Source organism: Myotis davidii, unplaced genomic scaffold (assembly GCF_000327345.1).
Source record: "Myotis davidii unplaced genomic scaffold, ASM32734v1 scaffold309, whole genome shotgun sequence".
Lineage (NCBI taxonomy): Eukaryota > Metazoa > Chordata > Mammalia > Chiroptera > Vespertilionidae > Myotis > Myotis davidii.
This window is the reverse complement of record NW_006383013.1, coordinates 3667017-3684849: the sequence shown is the minus strand read 5'-3', so window position 1 is coordinate 3684849 and position 17833 is coordinate 3667017. Positions and strand designations below refer to the sequence as shown.

The following is a 17833-nucleotide window of genomic DNA, read 5'->3' as shown; positions in this document are numbered from 1 at the left end:
AGGGGAAACTATGAAAGCTGAGACATCACCAGATCCCCTTTCTTTGCACCTATTTTAAGTCTCAGGAGTCCAGAGGGGTGTGACATCACAGGACACCTGTGACCATTTCCCTGGAAGAACTCCTCTGGGCTGGAGACAAGGTCCCAGAAAAGAACCATTTCTAGTTTACGACCTCTGAGGCCCTGTGTTCCAGCACGGTTTAGGAGTAGCCTCCTGTGACTGTTGCACAGAAGTCACCACATAGTTGCCCTCCCTGACGGGTGGACACAGAAAGGCAGCAGGCAGTCTTGGTCACTCTCCAGGAAAGGTAAGCAGGGCTGAAACTGACCATGGACCAGTTCAGCCCAGTAGATGCCCACACAGCTGGACAACATCCAAGGCAGGATGACCCCTCTGGACTCAGGGGAGAGGGGAGAAATGACTGATGAAACCTCTCCCTCCTAGCTGAATGGGCTGAGTCTGAAGTGGGGGCAGACAGGGGGAGGCAGGTGGAGGCTGAGGTGTGCAAAAGCAGAAAAGTGCTCTGTCTGTGTGGCAGAGTGTGAGCAGGAAGGGACAGGTCGGAGGAGAAAGGGTCCCACCTCCGTGATTCTCAGCCTGATGAGCTGTCATCAGACCCGTTGCAATGACAACAGATGTGATTGCAGCTCTCCCCCTTTCCTCTCTGAGAAACAGCCCAATCGCCAACACTGCTTTCCTTTGATTGCCCAGCAGCCTCATCCGTGTTCCTGGAAGCTGAGAACCTGCAAGGAACAAGGAAACAGAAGAGGCAAAAGAAGAAGGAGACGAAGTGGAGGCACTCTGGGAGCAGGTCCTTTTCATTTTGGTCGCTGGTTCCAAGAGGTCTGAGTCAAGCTCCCAAGTGGACCATCCTGCCTGCCTCCCTGGGAAAGTGGACATTCAACCACCCTGACGCCAGGGCTCTGCTGGTCCTTAGCGTCCCTGGAACAGAGCGAAGACAGGATGCTTTACACAGGGTGCTGGTCACCTGGTAATCCAGGCCTACCTTTCCCCCTACAGGGAGTAGGTAACAAACTGGTCTTTAGGAGAATTGACCCTTAGGCAAAAGGGTTTTTTGGCAATGTGACTGCAGGCCAGTTGGCTTTCAAACTGGTTTTAAACAAGATGGGAGGCAAGGGAAACAGTGAGGGGACAGGATTTGAACCAGGATGGTGTTGGTTGAGAGGCAGAAATGGTGAATACAAGACATATGAAGAAGCAGAGTCTATGGGGGTTGCTCTGAAGGTCAAGGTGGGGCAAAGGCTAATTCCCAGCTTTTGGACCTGGGTGACTGCTGGCATGTTTACCTTTGTCTCTCTTTTATTTATTTTTTTTTTTTTGTAGGACCCAGCTCATCCTAACAAGGCCTGTGGCCCATAGGCCGCGAATTTGACATGCTTGTCCTAGGTGGACAGGATGCTTCCATATACAGGAGGTTCTACATGAATAAATCACTTAACAAATGTCTAACCAACCTCAGGGACATTTCACCTTCATTACTACATCTGAACTCACTTGGTGAGCCACTTAATACAACCACTACCGGGAGAAGTAAGAAAGCATACCTGGCCCCATAAAAGAACATGGGAGGACTGGGAGGATGTAACCCCAACGCAACTGAGCAGTAGTTGTCCTGACTAGATGATCTCCTAAAGTTAGCTGAATAACTTTGCTTTGGCTTCCCCCTCAAGGAATGACAGCAACAGAAAGAAAGGTGATCTAGTGGCCCTAGCACCTCGCTATTCAAAGTGTGCTCTGTAGACCAGCAGCAGCAGTGATACCTGGGGGCTTGATGGGAACGCAGAATCCCAGGCCCCACCCAGCCTACAATTCAGATTCTTCATGTAACAAGAATGCATATTTAAGTTTGAGTGGCAAGGCCTTTGATTACAGAGAGAAAGGAAAGATCCCTGAGAGAGGGTTAGGAGTAGGAGGACCCATAAGGTGACTAAGAGCACCTTACATGGCAGGTGTTCATTGTATCTATTAATTTCTAAACTAATTATTATTCATCAGTCAAAGAAGAGAAAACCAGTGAGACCTAGAGTACAATGTGCTACATTTGGTGCCAAAACCAGCCTGCCCGATGCCAGAGTGTGGCCATGTGAGGTTTTGAGCGCACAGTCATTCACAGGTAAACTAGAAGGGCAGCGGGGCTTACTCACCTGCCACTTCCCCCACCAAATCCTTGACAACTACAAACACTATCCCCTCATCCTCCCTCCTTGGTAGAAATTGACCATTTCCTACTTTACTCCCAGCACAAAGTAGGCACTCAATAATTGTGTGCCAAATAATGAAAGTGTTGTGCTAGCAGGCTTAGATCAATTAGTGATTGTAATTGAAACTGAATGTAATTAATTATATAATTTGGGGGCTGTTCAAGTTTAATTCTCCTAAAATTACATCATGAAAATAGGGCAGGAGGAAGGATTACAGATAGAAGGAAAGGAGCCGTGAGTAAAGCTTCCATATACAGTAGGTACACATTGAGTTACCAACAGTAAAAGATTCACGCGACTGCCTAACTAGGGGGTTCTCATTCGAATCCCATTTGGACACGGAGTCCAAAATCAAAGATTTCACTACAGAACCAGGGTGATGCAGCAGTGGACACTCTCAGCAGTGGCTCTTCTCAACTTGGGGACATCGATTTGTCTTGATCCATTTCTACTGCTGCTCTCCATGCCATGTGAATCTCTTTCCTACTCGCACAGACTCAGACAGTGTTAGAGATAAAGAAAGGTCTTCTTTTTCTTTAATCCTCACTTGAGGATATGTTTCCATTTATTTTTACCAAGAAAAGGAGGAAGGGAGGGAGGAACATTGATGAGAGAGAGAAACATGGATTGGTTGCCTCCTGTACACACCCCAACCAAGTATTGAAACCGCAACCTAGAACTGAGCCCTGACCAGGAATCAACTTACAACCTTTTGGTGCACAAGATGACACTCCATCCAACTGAGCCAACTAACCAGGGCTCTTTGGAGAATCTTCAGATCAGTGGTTTTTAGCCCAATCAGACCTAATATACCCTTTACAATAACTATTTTGTATCGCCCCCTTCCCATCCTGAAATGAAATCCATAGAAACTAGAATCTATCTACATATTTTAATTTTTAAAAGTCACACTGACCCAGGTGGGTTGCACTGGCTATTCAAATGCGGACTCATTATTGCCATTGGTTATGTGCTTTTCCAGGATGGTGAACAATAATTCCTAAAAAAACAAATCATCCCTCAGCTCTCATGGTAATTGTATTCCTGGAAAATTCAACAGGTTTTAAATCCATGCCAAAAAAAAAAAAAAATGCTTTGACTTTACATGTAAAACAATTAGGTTGTCGATTCAGTTCATTATAAACAGGATATTCATCACGCAAATATTCTGTGTGGCATTTAGAAATCCCCACACAGGTCACAAGAAAATTCTTTGTTGAATGAAGCTGTGCTGCCCATAGGAAGATACCTAGCATCCCTGGTGCCACCCACTCGGTGCCAGCGGCAACCCACTAGTCAGTCATCCTGAGAATAAAAAATGTGCCCACACATTTCCAGGAAGTGCCTGGGGATAATAGCATCCTACTGAGAACCACTGATGTAACTCAATCTCCTAACTTTGCAGGTGAGAAATCAGAGGGTGGGGAGGAAGAGATTTGCTCTAAGTGATCCATAGGTCTCTGCACCCCTGCCCCCCCTACCACCCAGCCAGGATCTCTCCTAGATGCTGCAGCTTTCCACAGTGAACACTGCTGAAGATCAGGCTCTTGCCTTGAACACCTTTGGTTCCAATATACAGGCTCAGGATGGTGCCCCACACCCCAGAAGTTCAAACTCCTTGCAAAAGAAAACATGGCCAGTGTCCATGAAGTCTTCTAAGCCAGGGAATGACATCTTAATGCCTTTAAATCAATCTGCCCAAGTGAGCCCAAGATGTCTCCTCCCCATCATCAGAAAGTTAGGAAAGTTCTATCATGTGAAGTTAACTTATTCTTCCTCTTATGTTCATTTCGGAGAGCCCTTACTATCCCAAGTAAAGAAAGGATCCTATTTTGAGAGCAAAATTAGCAAGGGAGCATTACATGCCAACTCTGCTCATTCAGTAGCAGTTGACCAGTATGCTGTATTAAGGATTCTGGAGCCATATCCTAGCTCAACCCACAAGGATGCCATGATCAATTTGTGCAATATGCATTGGCCATGGTAGGGGCTGGCAGCCCTATGCCAGATATTTGCCATGTCTGTTTTAGAACCCCAGACAAATCTACTTTTCTAGGTCAAAGTTCATTAATTTTATCAATAACAGTCTATTTCATTCCAGTGGGGGTTTTTTGTTTAAAATTTTTAAAAATATGTTTATATTGATTTCAGAGAGAGGGATAGAAATATCGATGAGAGAAAAACATCAATCAGCTGCTTCCTACACACCCACTACGGGGGATTGAGCTGGAAACACTGACAGGTGCCCCAACCAGGGATCGAACTGACAACCTCCTGGTGCATGGGATCACCCTCAACCAACTGAGCCACACCAGCCAGGCTCCGTGTTTAAAATGTGATACAAATGTCTCCTTCCTAATGGTTAATGCAGTTCAAGCATGAGATATATTATTTTGCTACAAGTGGTGGTACCAGGATCTCATCTCAGAATCTTACTCAGTACATGAGTTGAGCATGTTATATACCAATCATTGGCAAACCTGGCATATCTATACTAATAAAAGGGTAATATGCTAATTAGACTGGACATCCTTCCAGACAATGCTACAGTGGCAGGGACCGAGGCAGAGGCAGTTAAGGGCGATCAGGCTTGCAAGGGAGGGCAGTTAGGGGTGATCAGGCTGGCAGGGGAGCAGTTAGCAGGGAATCAGGCCAGCAGGTAGAGGCGGTTAGGGGGGGTCAGGGGGGGGGGCAGGGGGGGGTTAGGTGTCAGTGATCCCAGATTATGAGAGGGATGTCTGACTGCTGGATGTCCCTTGTGGAATCAGGCCTAAACCAGCAGTTGGACATCCCCCAAGGGGTCACAGATTGGAGAGGGTGCAGGCGGGGCTGAGGAACCCCCACCCCACCCCCTTGCATGAATTTCGTGCACTGGGCCTCTAGTTATATATAACAATCATCCTTTTTCAAGGTCCCTAATTCATAAAATAATATACATCATACGAAACAATTCATACATACTAGTTTTCATCTGAAATCTAATGTGCCATTAGTTAAGGGATCAAGATGACACAGTGCATAACAATTGATTATAATTAGGACCTTGAATATTTCTTGCCAGGACAGCTATATTTTGAGGAAAGTGTCTAGACAAAATGGCTAATATTGGTTAGTTTTAAAGTTAATGGTCGTAGAAAACCTAAAAAAAGAGTCCATAGGAATATAGGAGTACAAAATAATTCAAAAAAAGCTGCCTGTTTAATAAGCACTTTTAAAAATACAAATTTAAGTTAAATGCACTTGCATGGTTTCAAAAAAACCTTAAAATGAAAAAAATGGCAAGAAATAATAGAAAGATCAAATAGATCTGATCAAATAGATCAAGAATACTTAATTTGAGCCATAACCAGTTTGGCTCAGTGGATAGAGTGTCGGCCTGTGGACTTAAGGGTCCTGGGTTCGATTCCGGTCAAGGGCATGTACCTTGGTTGTGGGCACATCCCCAGAAGGGGGTGTGCAGGAGGCAACTGATCAGTTACTCTCTCATCATGTTTCTAACACTCTATCCCTCTCCCTTCCTCTCCGTAAAAAGTCAATAAAATATATATTTTTTTTAAAAGAATACTTAATTTGAGATAAGCTGGTCTTTAGAAGAATTGATCCTTAGGCAAAAGAGTTTTTTGGCAATGTGACTGCAGGCCAGTTGGCTTTCAAACTGGTTTTAAACAAGATGGGAGGCAAGGGAAACAGTGAGGGGACAAGATTTGAACCAGGATGTTTGAGAGGCAGAGATGGTGAATACAAGACATACGAGGAAGCAGAGTCTATCAGGGCTGCTCTGAAGGAGGGGCAAAGGCTGATTCCCAGCTTTTGGACCTGGGTGACTGCTGGCAGCATCATCCACTGAGACAGTGAATGCAGGCTCCTTGGTCAAAATAAAACTTGGGGAAATACTGGCCTAGAAGAGAAGCATAGAGATGGCCTCATCAAATCTTGCTTCCAAGTGGAGTTGCCAACCTGCATCACTGGTCTCCAAGAGTTGTTTAAATCCCTTTCTTTCCTCCCAGACCACAGACTCCCAGCTCACCACTGCCTCCACTAGCAGTAGCCTCCCTCTTTACCCAAAACCAGTTCCTTTTGTCAGAGAGACCACAGTTCCTTACAGGCAGGCATCATGTCCAATTCATCTTGTCTCTCCACTCCTCCCCCAATGAACGGGCGTTGAAGGAATACATGCATGAATTCAAGCATGTAGAAGTGACCACACAATGACCAATGAAAGGCCTACTATGGCCTTCACCGTCCTGGTGTCAGAGCACCCAAGAGACAAAGAAGTGTCCCTGGCCCTCTGAGGACTGCACAGGGGAGATGGACAGTTGAGTGTGGGCAGTAGAAGTGGAGAGAAGTATCAGGAGAACTGGGAGGAGGCAGATGGACAAGGGCAGAGTAGTCTTGGGAAGGACTTGAGTGATGTCACAGATGTAGAAAGCAGAAGGCATGGATATAAGGAAAAGCAGAGAGCAGAGTGAACAATAAAAGCAGGTCATGGGGATGGGTAAGCCTGGCATCTGTAACACATCAAGGTCAGCCTGTTTAGGAATCTCACAACCCAGAAAGGGAAAAGGGTGACGACCCTCACATGAGCTCTATGTCATTCAACCAGTCATGTGAAATTAGAGAAGCTTCCCCACACACTCCAGCTCCCCAACTCATCCCTGGTTAAACACAGGCTCTGTGAACTGGCCAGCCAGCCTCAGGCCAATAGGGAACACCTATGTGAGACTTTGTTTATCCTAAATGCTCCCAGGGATGTCTCTATCAAACTAAAACTGTGATTAAAGGAAGAGCTCCTGTCAGCTCTCTGGGGCGGCCTGTGTGGACAGCAACAGCAAAATCAAGAAGAGAAATTAAGCCTATTTCAGCCAAACAGCCAGTTTCTAAGAACCCAATGGGGCATGACTTATTTTAAAAAGCATATCCATACAACTGGCATCCAGCCAGAATGGCATGGGCCTCTGTGATGGTTTTGACCAAAGAATGGCATATAAAGTAGCCAACCAGCAATAAAAGTAACAACAGCAATAACAGTAAGAACTTACTGTAATTTAACCTTGTTTTCCCGTGCAGCTCTCTGGAGAGTGTCTAGTCTATAATTGACTCTTTATTTTCCATCCCTGTAGATATCTCTACTATTCTCCTTCAGACTTCCTCTAGGCTCTCTACGTCCTCCAAACATGGTGAAAGACACCAGGGTGATTGTATCTACTAAAGAATTTGTCTGGCCTGGCCCGTGTCGCTCAGTGGTTGAGCATCAAGAGGTCATTGGTTCAATTCCCAGTCAGGGTACATGTCCAGGTTGCAGGCTCGATCCCCAGTAGAGGGCATGCAGGAGGCAGCTGATGCATGTTGACATTCTCTCTCATCAATGTTTCTATCTCTCCCTCTCCCTTCCACTCTCTCTAAAATAAATAAAAACATATTTAAAAAAAGAAAAGAATTTGTCTGGTCTTTGTCCCTGGTTGCTGGGAGAGAACCTCTAACTCCTTGGAATTTCCCAGTGATAGGAGTACCTTAGATCTTCATGCTGTGCCCCTTGGATCACACCGGAGTTTGTACTGAGTGACTCAGGATTGGGGGGGCGCGGGGAGGAATACCCACCCCATCTGTCTGGGAAGGGGAGGGGGGCTGGAGGTTAAGTTCAATCATGTGGTCAGTGATTCAGTCAATCCTGCCAGTGTAATGACCCTTGTTCAGAAACTCTGAACATTGAAGCCCGTGTACACACTGCTGTGCCGAAAGGGTGCTGTGTGCTGAGTCCATGGGAGGGGACAGGGAAGCTCTGCACCAGGACCCTCCCTGCACCTCCTTATGCAGCTCTTCATTTGGCTGGTGCTTACTTGTATCCTTTATAATAAAACTATAATCACAAATGTAGTGACTGCCTGAGTTCTGTGAGTCATTCTAGCAAATTGTTCAATCTGAAGGGCTGGGGAAGCCTCTAAATTTGTAGTCAGTTGGTCGGAACCACAGGTAGCCTGGGGACCTCCAAACCTGCAGCTTGAGTCTCATGGGGAACCATGACCTTAAGCCTGTGGGATCTGCAGTAACTGAGTGGTCAGTGCCAGATTTGCACTGTGAAGTGTAGTAGTCCAAATCCATCCTATCTTAGGCCACAGGGGACATGCTGAACTCAGTCTGCATTTTCCAGGATTTTTTGTCTCCCTTACCCATCCACTCCCCCACTTCCACTGAAAACCCCATGTCCTCCAAAATCAGGGTATTTGAGACCCAAGGAGCAAGTGTGATCGTATCTACAGCACTGTGGGATAGAAACAGAGAATGGACCACCCCTCAGCAGCTGTGTGACTTCAGGCAAATTACTAAACCTCTCTGTGCTCAGTTCCCATCTCTGGAAGATGAGGCCAATGACCCCTCTTCCTGATGCAACAATTCAATGATGGAACTTATTTACACATGGAAGACACTTAATAATCACCAACCTGCTCCTCTCCTATTTTCAAACTCTCCCATACCCCAAACTCTCCTAGCCTCTCTACTCTCCCTGGATATCTGTTTTGGGTGCTGGGTCCACTGGCAACATGCTTATGATTTATATCCCAGGCCAGTAGGAAGCCAACCATTAAACCAAAAGTAAAAAGCAAGTAACCATTAACTTGAATAAAAAAAACATATTTACTTCAGTGGCTATAAAAGACACCATAAAATATAATATCCAGTATGTATCCTCATGATGAGTAACAGATTTTGCAAATTATTCTCTCAGGCCCCTGGGCACATCCAACTAGTCACGAAGAACAATTAATTCTTTCAGGAAATAAAGTGATTGCGACTCATCTGTGGTCAGTGGGAAATCTGCTTGTTGTATTATGCATAATGCAAACAGAAAATAAGACCCGAATTTGGGGGTTTTCTGCCCCTTGGATGGGGTGAATTAAATACAGTTCCTGTCCTTGAGCAAGGGTGCTCAGTAAGAGCTAGGGCCTAATGAATCTGGGTGTGACCCCTGTGGACAGTGACAGGGCAAAGAGAGGGAACCTGTCTCCAGCCAGCTCAGCGACCATGCTCCCCTCCAGCAAATTCAAACTTCCTGCAAGTTAAATGTGCCAGTGTGGGTGGGACTCACGGTCCACCCTGACACAGGAGGAATTAACGAAAGTGGGGAGACATCCGACCCAACAGCACCTGGAGAACACACGGGGACAGCAGTTAAAGCAGGTGTCCTGGAAACAGGAGATGTTCATTCTGGGAGAGGGGCAGACTGGCCACAGGCAATAAGGTAAAGCACAGGGTCCAGACAGGTGACAAGCGGGTTTCAGAGTGGAACCCTAGCCCCAGTAAGTGAGGTTCAGATTACAGTCTCCAGGACTGGGGGCATCACACGATGAACCAAGGGGCTAAGTCAGGAAGCAATTATTAGAACAAGGCAGGTGCCCAGTGAGAACCCAGGGGTTGCAGCTGAGCCTCTGAATTCCTGGCCTTGGGCTTCTTATCAGCTCCAATGAGGTCTAAGTCTTGGAGGATGAGAGAAACGTACAAGAAGCAGGAAGTGGCCCCACAGTGGCAAACTGGCAATGCAGAGGCAAGAAGCCAGGCAGAACACAATGGCACATGGTGTCTAGGTCCGCCCCTGCCTAATGGCCAAAGTGGATTCACTCCCACCTAGACTAAAAATCCCACCGAGCAAGACCTGAGGGGTTTCTTTACCCAAGGAGGTCCCCAGTACAGCAGTGAACCCATGGTTGTGGCACAGCCTGCCCTGGAGGCCAAGCCACACGCTAAGGGGCGACACCTGTGGGGAGTGTGAGGCCAAGGAGAGGGAACCTGTCTCAAGCAAGTTCAGAGACCCTGCTCCCCTCCAGCAAAATCAAACTTCCTACAAGTTAATGTGCCCTCTGTGGGATTCATGGGCCACCCTGACACAGGAAGAACTAATGGAAGTGGAGAGACATCCCACCCAACAGCACACTCCAGGACTCAGAAAGCAGACTGTGTGCCATCTCCCTGGATAAGGAGAGAAACTACTGCATGGTCAGCTTGTGGTTCAGACAGGGCTGTGGTGGGACAGGAATCCCAGAGGTGGAGTAAGGTGGTGCCACAATGACCTCAGGACTCCAGACCACCGTGTGGCAGAAACAGGGCAACTGGTAAAGTAACGGCTGAGTGGAAAGACCCTGTGCCCGCCATAGAGTCACACTGGAAAAGGGAAGGGGATAGAAAGTCCACTCAGTATGGAGCAGGCAACAGCCAGCAAAGCAGGGCCAAGACCCAGCTGGCCAGCCTCAGCCCCTTCACACGCAGAATGAGTTCATGGAGGCTGATCTGCCACAGGCTGATGGTCTCACTGAAGGAGATCTGGGTCCTTCTGAAGAATGAACAGGTGTTCTTCTTGTTGTGCCTGCAGGAGGAGCAAGAAGAAAGGAGGGAAGAGAGTTAAAGAGGAAAGAGACACTCAGGACCATTTAGAAAAACTTAAGAGAGTGGCTTTGCCAAGTCACCAGCTCCCTGCCCCAATGGATGAATCCTGGTCACGGATCAGACCATTGCCCAAGCAGAGACCAGAGGAACTCAACTATTCCTAGGAGTTTTCCAGATAAGTAGGATAAGCAGGGGCAGCTGTCTCATGGGCATCGAAAGCATAGTGGACCCACTAAGTACAATGTTTCAATGCTTCCATTTTTCCAAAAGCAGAGTTAATATTTATCAAACCAAGAATCCCCCAAACTCAAATATAAAAGTTTTCCCACACTTCTGAAGGTCAGAGTCACCTGAAAACCTGGTCAGGTGGTCCTAAGAGGCTGAAGCCATTATGGATGCAGCCCAGCTCAATCCCTCTGCACCAGCAAAAGGGCATGATGAAAACTGGTGTTTCTGATGATGACCTAGTCACAACTTCGTTTTCGGGGCCCTCAAAGGAAGAATGAATCATGTTCAGCCCTTTCCGTGTACAGTCTATGTTGCTATAATCTAATGTGATATTTGATAGTGGGTACATGATATATGTGGTCAACTCTCCCTTCACCAAATAGTTGGCTAAAATGACTCTTCCCCTGCCTGAGATGGATGGGCTGGGAGTTAACCATAGTCGAGGCCTTCTCTCTCAGGTGAGAACATTACACACATGAGCCTCCCCGTGTATTTGCCACCCTCAGATAGAGGGGCCTAGAACTCTCGCTCCTCTGCTGCTACCTCCCTGAGAAAGTACCCTTCCCTTCCTCATCAACACTCCAAGGATTATGAGGCATCTGAAAAGGTCTGAGATCACCCTGGCCGGTGTTTCTCAGTGAAGGATCATAGTTCAATTCCTGGTCAAGGGCACATACCCAGGTTGAAGGTTCCATCACAGGTCCAGATCGGGGTACATGTGGGAGGCAACCAATGGATGTGTCTCTCTCTTACCTATTTTTCTTTCTCTCTGGGTCTCCCCCACCCTTCCACTCTCTCTAAAAATCAATGGAAAAAATATCCTCTGATGAGGATTAAATGAATGAATGAAAGAATCTGAGATCCTGAGAGGACCTAGAGCCTGCTGGCAACACTTTCCTGAGTCTCAGCACACCTGCAGGGAAAAGAACACTGGCCTCACTGCCCGGCCAGTCCTGGGGAGGCAGGTCCTGGAACCAGACTGAGATGGGATGTGCACCTGATCCCAAGCCCAGGGGACACCTGGGATGGGACTAAGACTTTCAGAAAATATTTCAAACTTTACTGAGGGTAAGAATCGCCTGAAAAGCTTGACCAAGAGGGTGAGGTCCCAGAAACCACCATTTGAGCAAGTGCAGGTGGCTCTCTGGACTACCCAAAACACTGCCCTGAAGCATCAGCCAGTTCACTGGGGCTGTTCTCAGCCCCTAACTCTCTGCAGGGAGACCTGCAGGAGAAAGTGGAGGTGAGCAGGACTCCTGGGGTAGGCCAAGGAACTGGAGGGGAGGAGAGGCCGGAGCCCGCACTCACGTGGCCAGTGCTCTGACACAGCAGCGTGACATGTTGAGGAAGGAGCTGGCACTGGCACGGGTGCCCAGGGTGGCCTCGATGCCTCGCAGTAGGTCATTGGTCTTGAAGATGAGCAGCATCTGGCGTGGCACACGGTTGAGGAGCTGGCTGATCTGGGGGAGGTAGGTGGCTGCATTGTTGCGAATCTCGGTGTTCTAAAGCAGCAATAAGGAGACAGCAGTGGTTGGTGTGGGAAGTGGAGCCCAGGATGGCTGGTATCCAAGCCCATGACCTGAGGGCCTGCAAGGAAGCTCCAGGAGGGAGCTTCAAGCACAGCTGCCTTGGTACCACTAGAAACCCTCCCCAGAGGGAAGCTTAGCACAAGGAGCTTTGACAAACCATGATGGGACATCTTACCCCAACTTCTGGCCAAGCACTGGACCCAGTACCAGAGCACATCAATGGAGACCACAGGCACTTCTGCTGCCTCTGCTGTCCTAGCTCCCCACAGCCAAGGTCACCGTACCCATCCCCCAAGCCTCCAAACCAGTACTGACTAGAAATCTACCTCACCAACTATTTGATGAGGGTAGAGTGTGCCAGTCTCTAAGCCCAGAGGTCCATTCTGGAATTACTCTCCAAGGCTTCTTCACTGGCCACCAACTTCAGGCCACGCCTGGAAGGAGCTCTAGAAGCTGGTACTGCTGAGTCATGTCCCCCATCCCTCAGCCCAGCCCAGGATGGTGCATTTCATCAGTCTGAGCTCCTGACTCAAACCCAGCTCCAAAGTCGTGCCCATGCCCTGCATGACTCTGCACCTCAGCCAGAGTCCCTGCCACCCACACAGTCATGCCTATCACTGTCCTCCACTCGGGACAGTGCCCAAGGTCCTGATGCCCCAGAACAGGATCCAGGGCTCGCTAGTCCTTATCCCATTCTGGTGTGTAATTTGGGATCTGACTTCCCACCCTTCCCTGTCCCAAGCTTCACATGGCTCTTGGCAGATAAGTGCCCCCAACCAGAGTCCTGAGTATGACAGTGAGGCTCTGACCCCTCCTCAGTTTCCAGAGAAACGACAATGACAATAATGATGGTGACAATGACAATAATGATGGTGACAATGACAAGGGCCAACACATACAGTGCATTCACCCAGTAAGCTGGGCACTTTGAAAATGCTTACGTGTATTAACTCATTGAATCCTCACAACACCCCTATCAGGCAAGGGGATTACCCCCTCTGAGAAGGAAACTGAGACACTGAGAAATTAAGTAACTTGCCCAAGATCCACAGCTAATAAGTGATGAGTCGGAATTCAAACTCAGGCAGTCCAGCTCCCGAGCCCATGCCCTCATCACCAGGCTATACTGCCTCTCACTCACTGCGGACTCTGTGAGCCTGGGCAAGTCCTTTCACCTCTTCCAAGCAGTGTCCCCACCTAAACGCTGGAGTGCTCATATCCTCTGTGCCTGCCTCTCAGCAATACCAAGAGGGCATCGGAGATAAGGCACAGAGAGGTGCTCAGTGCCAACCGCAGTCACGAGGGGCCCAGCAGTGCTGCCAAAAACCTCCCCGCCTGGCCGCTCTCTGCAGCAGAAGCGGAACTCTCTGCCCTTTCAGGAACACGTGTGCACAGCTGATAACCAAGCTGCTGTGAAACTCTAAATGTCCCTCAGGCAGGAGCTATCAGACTGGAACATCGCACCGCGCAGCCAGACACCAAGAGGCTGTCTGCCTGCCTCCACCTCCCATCACAGCTGTGGGTCACCCAGGAGGGCTAAAACCTTATCTAAGCCTGCTCACCACAGGGATCCCCCTCTCACCAAGGGAGGGACTGGCCCCACCAGAGCCCCTGCAGCCAAATGAAGGCACCTGCGCCCATCCAGACTACCCCACAGCGGGGGTCACAGCCTTCAACCTGGACACATCCTGATGGCGGGTGTCTGCAGAAGGCCCCAATGGGTGCCTATCTGACAGCCACCCATCTCCCATTCCCCATTGTTAAAAGGACCCCATTTTTGTTCATTTGACCCCTTGGGTCATTGCTCCTCAGGAAGGCAGAGCTCCTCCCTAGCTCCTGATCATTGGTTGATCTCAGCCAATACTGGTTCTGAGCTCAATGTGATATGTGACATGATTTTGGCCAATGAGACACAAGGGGGAGTCTTTTGAAGGACTTCTGGGGAAGGTTTCCTTGCTCTTAAGTAACAATATGTGAGAAGAAATAGCCCTCATTCTCACTTCTGGACACCAAGGAATTAAGATGCACAGCTTGGACCTGCCACAGTCATCTCGGAATGATGAGAGGAAAACCAAGAGAATCACAGATGAGTCAGCCCAGAGCCCTGAGACTGTGACCTACTCAACCAACCTGGACCCACCCACCTCCAGGCTGCTTGTCATAGAGAGAGCAAATGCCTAATTGTTTAAGCTACTTGTGGTTGAAAAAAACATCTTCCTTGATACAATGTTGGAGGTTCCCTAATTCTAAATAAGACTAGGACTCAGAAAACTGAGCCCTCACATCTCAGAGTCTGGGCTGGCCTGGAGTGGCTATGTTTATCCTCTACCTGGGTTTTTGTCCAAAGTAAGAAAATGGAGTACACGTCTCCACAATCTACACAAACGCCTCTCTACTGGACCTGGTCCCAGAACCGCAGAGACCTTATAAAAGAGATGCACCAGCTGGGCATGGCTCAGTGGTTGAGCATCGACCTACGAACCAGGAGGTCAAGGTGCGATTCCCAGACAGGGCACATGCCCGGGTTACGGGCTTGATCCCCATTGTGGGGCAGCATGCAAGAGGCAGCCAATCAATGATTCTCTCTCATCATTGATGTTTCTATCTCTCACCCTCTCTCTTCCTCTCTGAAATCAATAAAAACATTTTTAAGAGAGTGGCACCAGACAGGATGCCTGCCTTCCAGGTACTTACCAACTAGTCAGAGTCCATATAAGTATACAAATAGCTAACTCTGAGACACAATATAAGCTGCTGGCACATGAGTGATCCAAGTATTAAGGGATCACTTTTGGCAAAAGCATGAGGAGAGGCCTCCAGGGCTGGTGCTATGGACTGAATTGTGCCTCCCACCAAATCCCTAAGATGAAGTTCTAACGCCAGTGTGACTACTCAGAGACAGGGCCTTTAAAGAGGTAATTAAAGTTAAGTGAATTCATAAAGGGGACCCTAATTCGATAGGACTGATGTCCTTTCCAAAAGAGGAAGAGAGATCAGGAGTGTGTACACACAAAAGAAAAGCCATGTGAGGATACAATGAGAAGGCAGCCATCTGCAAGCCAGGAAGAGAGCCCTCACCAGAAACTAATCCTGATGATACTTTGATATTGGACTTTGAGCTCCAGAACTGTGAGAAAATAAATTTCTACTGTTAAGACATCTGGTTGGTGGTATTCTATTATGGCAACCCAAGCAGATTAGTACACTAGCATTTATGCTGGGCCTTTATGAATGAATAACAAATGCAAAAATAAAATTCAAACTTAGTTAATAAAAACAGATATCATTTACTGAGTACCTACTCGTGCCATGTGATCTTGTCCATTCTGTGACGTTAAATACCATCTATGTGCTAAGGACTCACAAATGTATATTTCAAGCTTCGACCTCTTCTTTGAGCTCCAGGCTTAACTGCCCACCTCTATCTGAATGCTCAAGAGAATTACAGATAGACTACTGGTACCCTCACCCCAAATATGTCCTTCCCAACATCTTCCCTATGTCAGGAGGTGACACCACTCTCCACATCCTGTAATTTACCCCAAGAAGCTATGAGACCACTTTTCATCCTCTCTACATCCAAGCAAACAGAAAAGCCGCTCAGTCTTAAGTCCAAAATGCAATCTGGTTCCATTTGCTTCTCTCCACCTCCATTGCCATAAGTGTAGTCTGAGCCCCCAGCACCTCTCCAATGTGAAGTTTTACCCCAGCCTCCTAATTAATCACCCCATTGCTCATCTTGCCCCACTCCAGAGAGATACTTAAAATAGCAAATCTGAGCATATCTTTTTCCTGCTTAAAACCTGTCAAAGGCTTTGCTCTGTACTGAGAATTAATCTGAACTTTTCCCTATGGCTTATCGGCCCTGAACAATGCTTCCTCTGCCCAGTGCTCCAAATTCTTCTCATTCCATCATCCACTCACCACACTCCAGACTACACCAAACTCTCCTTTCCCCAGGCCATCATAGCACAGTATGTGCCCTCTGCCTGGGATGCTTTCTCCAAGCTCTTCCTGTGGCCAGTGCCTTCCTTGTCCTTTGGGCTCAGCTTAAAAGTCAACTCCTCAAAGATCTCTTCTCTGAGCACCCAAATGACAGCTCCCCATCACAAGCTTGTTTCCTCCCTGATACCTCCAACCTGCAATTATTCCATTTACTTGCTTGTTCACTTGTTTACTGTCTGTCTCCCTCAACCACAGTACAAATTACAAAGACAGACTGCTCATCACTGGATGTGCAGCTCCAAGTCCAGTACCCAGCAAAAACCTATGTTTGCTCAATGAAGGCACTTAGGAGCTAGAGAGGCACTCTCCAGGCATTATCAGTAAAGCAGAAATTATCCTCCCTATTCAACCAAGAAGGGAGACTATTGCTCTTCTTCTGAGGTGACCAGCTTTAAAGCTGTGTAGGCCAAGGGCAGCTGGTGGTCATCTTTGCCACCACACTTGCTGGGGAGTGATGTCAACTTAGAAGAAAACAGAACCAAGAGATGGCAATGGGTGGCTTCTTTGGTGACATCGTTTGACACATTGGATCCAGCCATTCCTAAAACCACCTACTACAAGGCAGCTTACAGGGGACTGCCCCACCCCCACCCCCCAAGGCTCCAAGAGGTGACAAAAACTATCCAGGGTCATGCCACCAGGAAGAGCAGTGCTGCACCTAGAACCCAGGTCTTTCTAACTGCATAAACAGGATCCCGCCCCTTGTGGTGAGCCCGAGCACATCCCCACAAAACTGCACAAATCTAACAAACTGACAGACTGGGAATACAGAAGTCCACTCCATGACAGATTGAGAAACTAGGGATGGAGGGAGCTCTGAACCAGGAAGAAGGAGTGGCCACATACTAGTAAGTCCCTGTGATAGGGGCAGAAGTGAAAATGGATTGGTCTCAGCCCAGACACCATGGAACTATTGTCTGGATCCAATGAAGAAATGAACTACAAAAAAAAAAAAAAAAAAAGGTATTTCATTAAAAACTCCATGTTCCTCCAAGTCCTTACTCTCTGTGTGCAGACAGTGAAACCACCACGAGGAAGGTCTGGCGGGGCAGGGCCTCAGTCAGCCCTGCCTCCAGCCTCCTCCACCCACCTAAGACTGACACACGATGAGAAACCAAGATGGCGGCATAGGTAAACACCAGAAATTGCTGCCTCCCACAACAAACTCAAAAATACAACTAAAAGACAAAATGGACATCATCCAGAACAACAGGAAGGCTGGCTGAGTGGAAATTCTACAACTAGAAGGAAAGAGAAAAGCACACTGAGACTCAGAGGAGCTGCAGAGGTGGAGTGCAGAGGTACGGAGGCACACGCGGCAAGGGCTGGCGACTGAGGACACAGCTGTCTTTTCGAATCGGGAAGGAGCCACAAGCCCTCGACTGCTCTGAACTCCAGTTCCGGGTTAGTCTCTGGGGATCTAGGCTCATACGGGGAGAAACTGGACTGTCTGGCAGTGGGCAGAACGTGGAA

The 17833-nt window shown here is 47.9% G+C and overlaps 1 protein-coding gene across 2 annotated transcripts in view; it reads right to left on the bottom strand.

The window, feature by feature from the left end:
* Window positions 1-8836: 8836 nt before the first annotated feature.
* Window positions 8837-17833, bottom strand: part of ADCK1 (aarF domain containing kinase 1) — a 112693-nt gene continuing 103696 nt past the window's right edge. For both annotated transcript variants that reach the window (XM_006778836.2, XM_015558072.1), the window contains 2 exons: window positions 12135-12328; window positions 8837-10578 (listed from right to left, as the gene is read on the bottom strand). In XM_006778836.2, coding sequence (XP_006778899.1) covers window positions 10407-10578; window positions 12135-12328 — 366 coding nt within the window. In that variant the 3' untranslated portion in view covers window positions 8837-10406. The remainder of the gene's footprint in view (window positions 10579-12134; window positions 12329-17833) is intronic.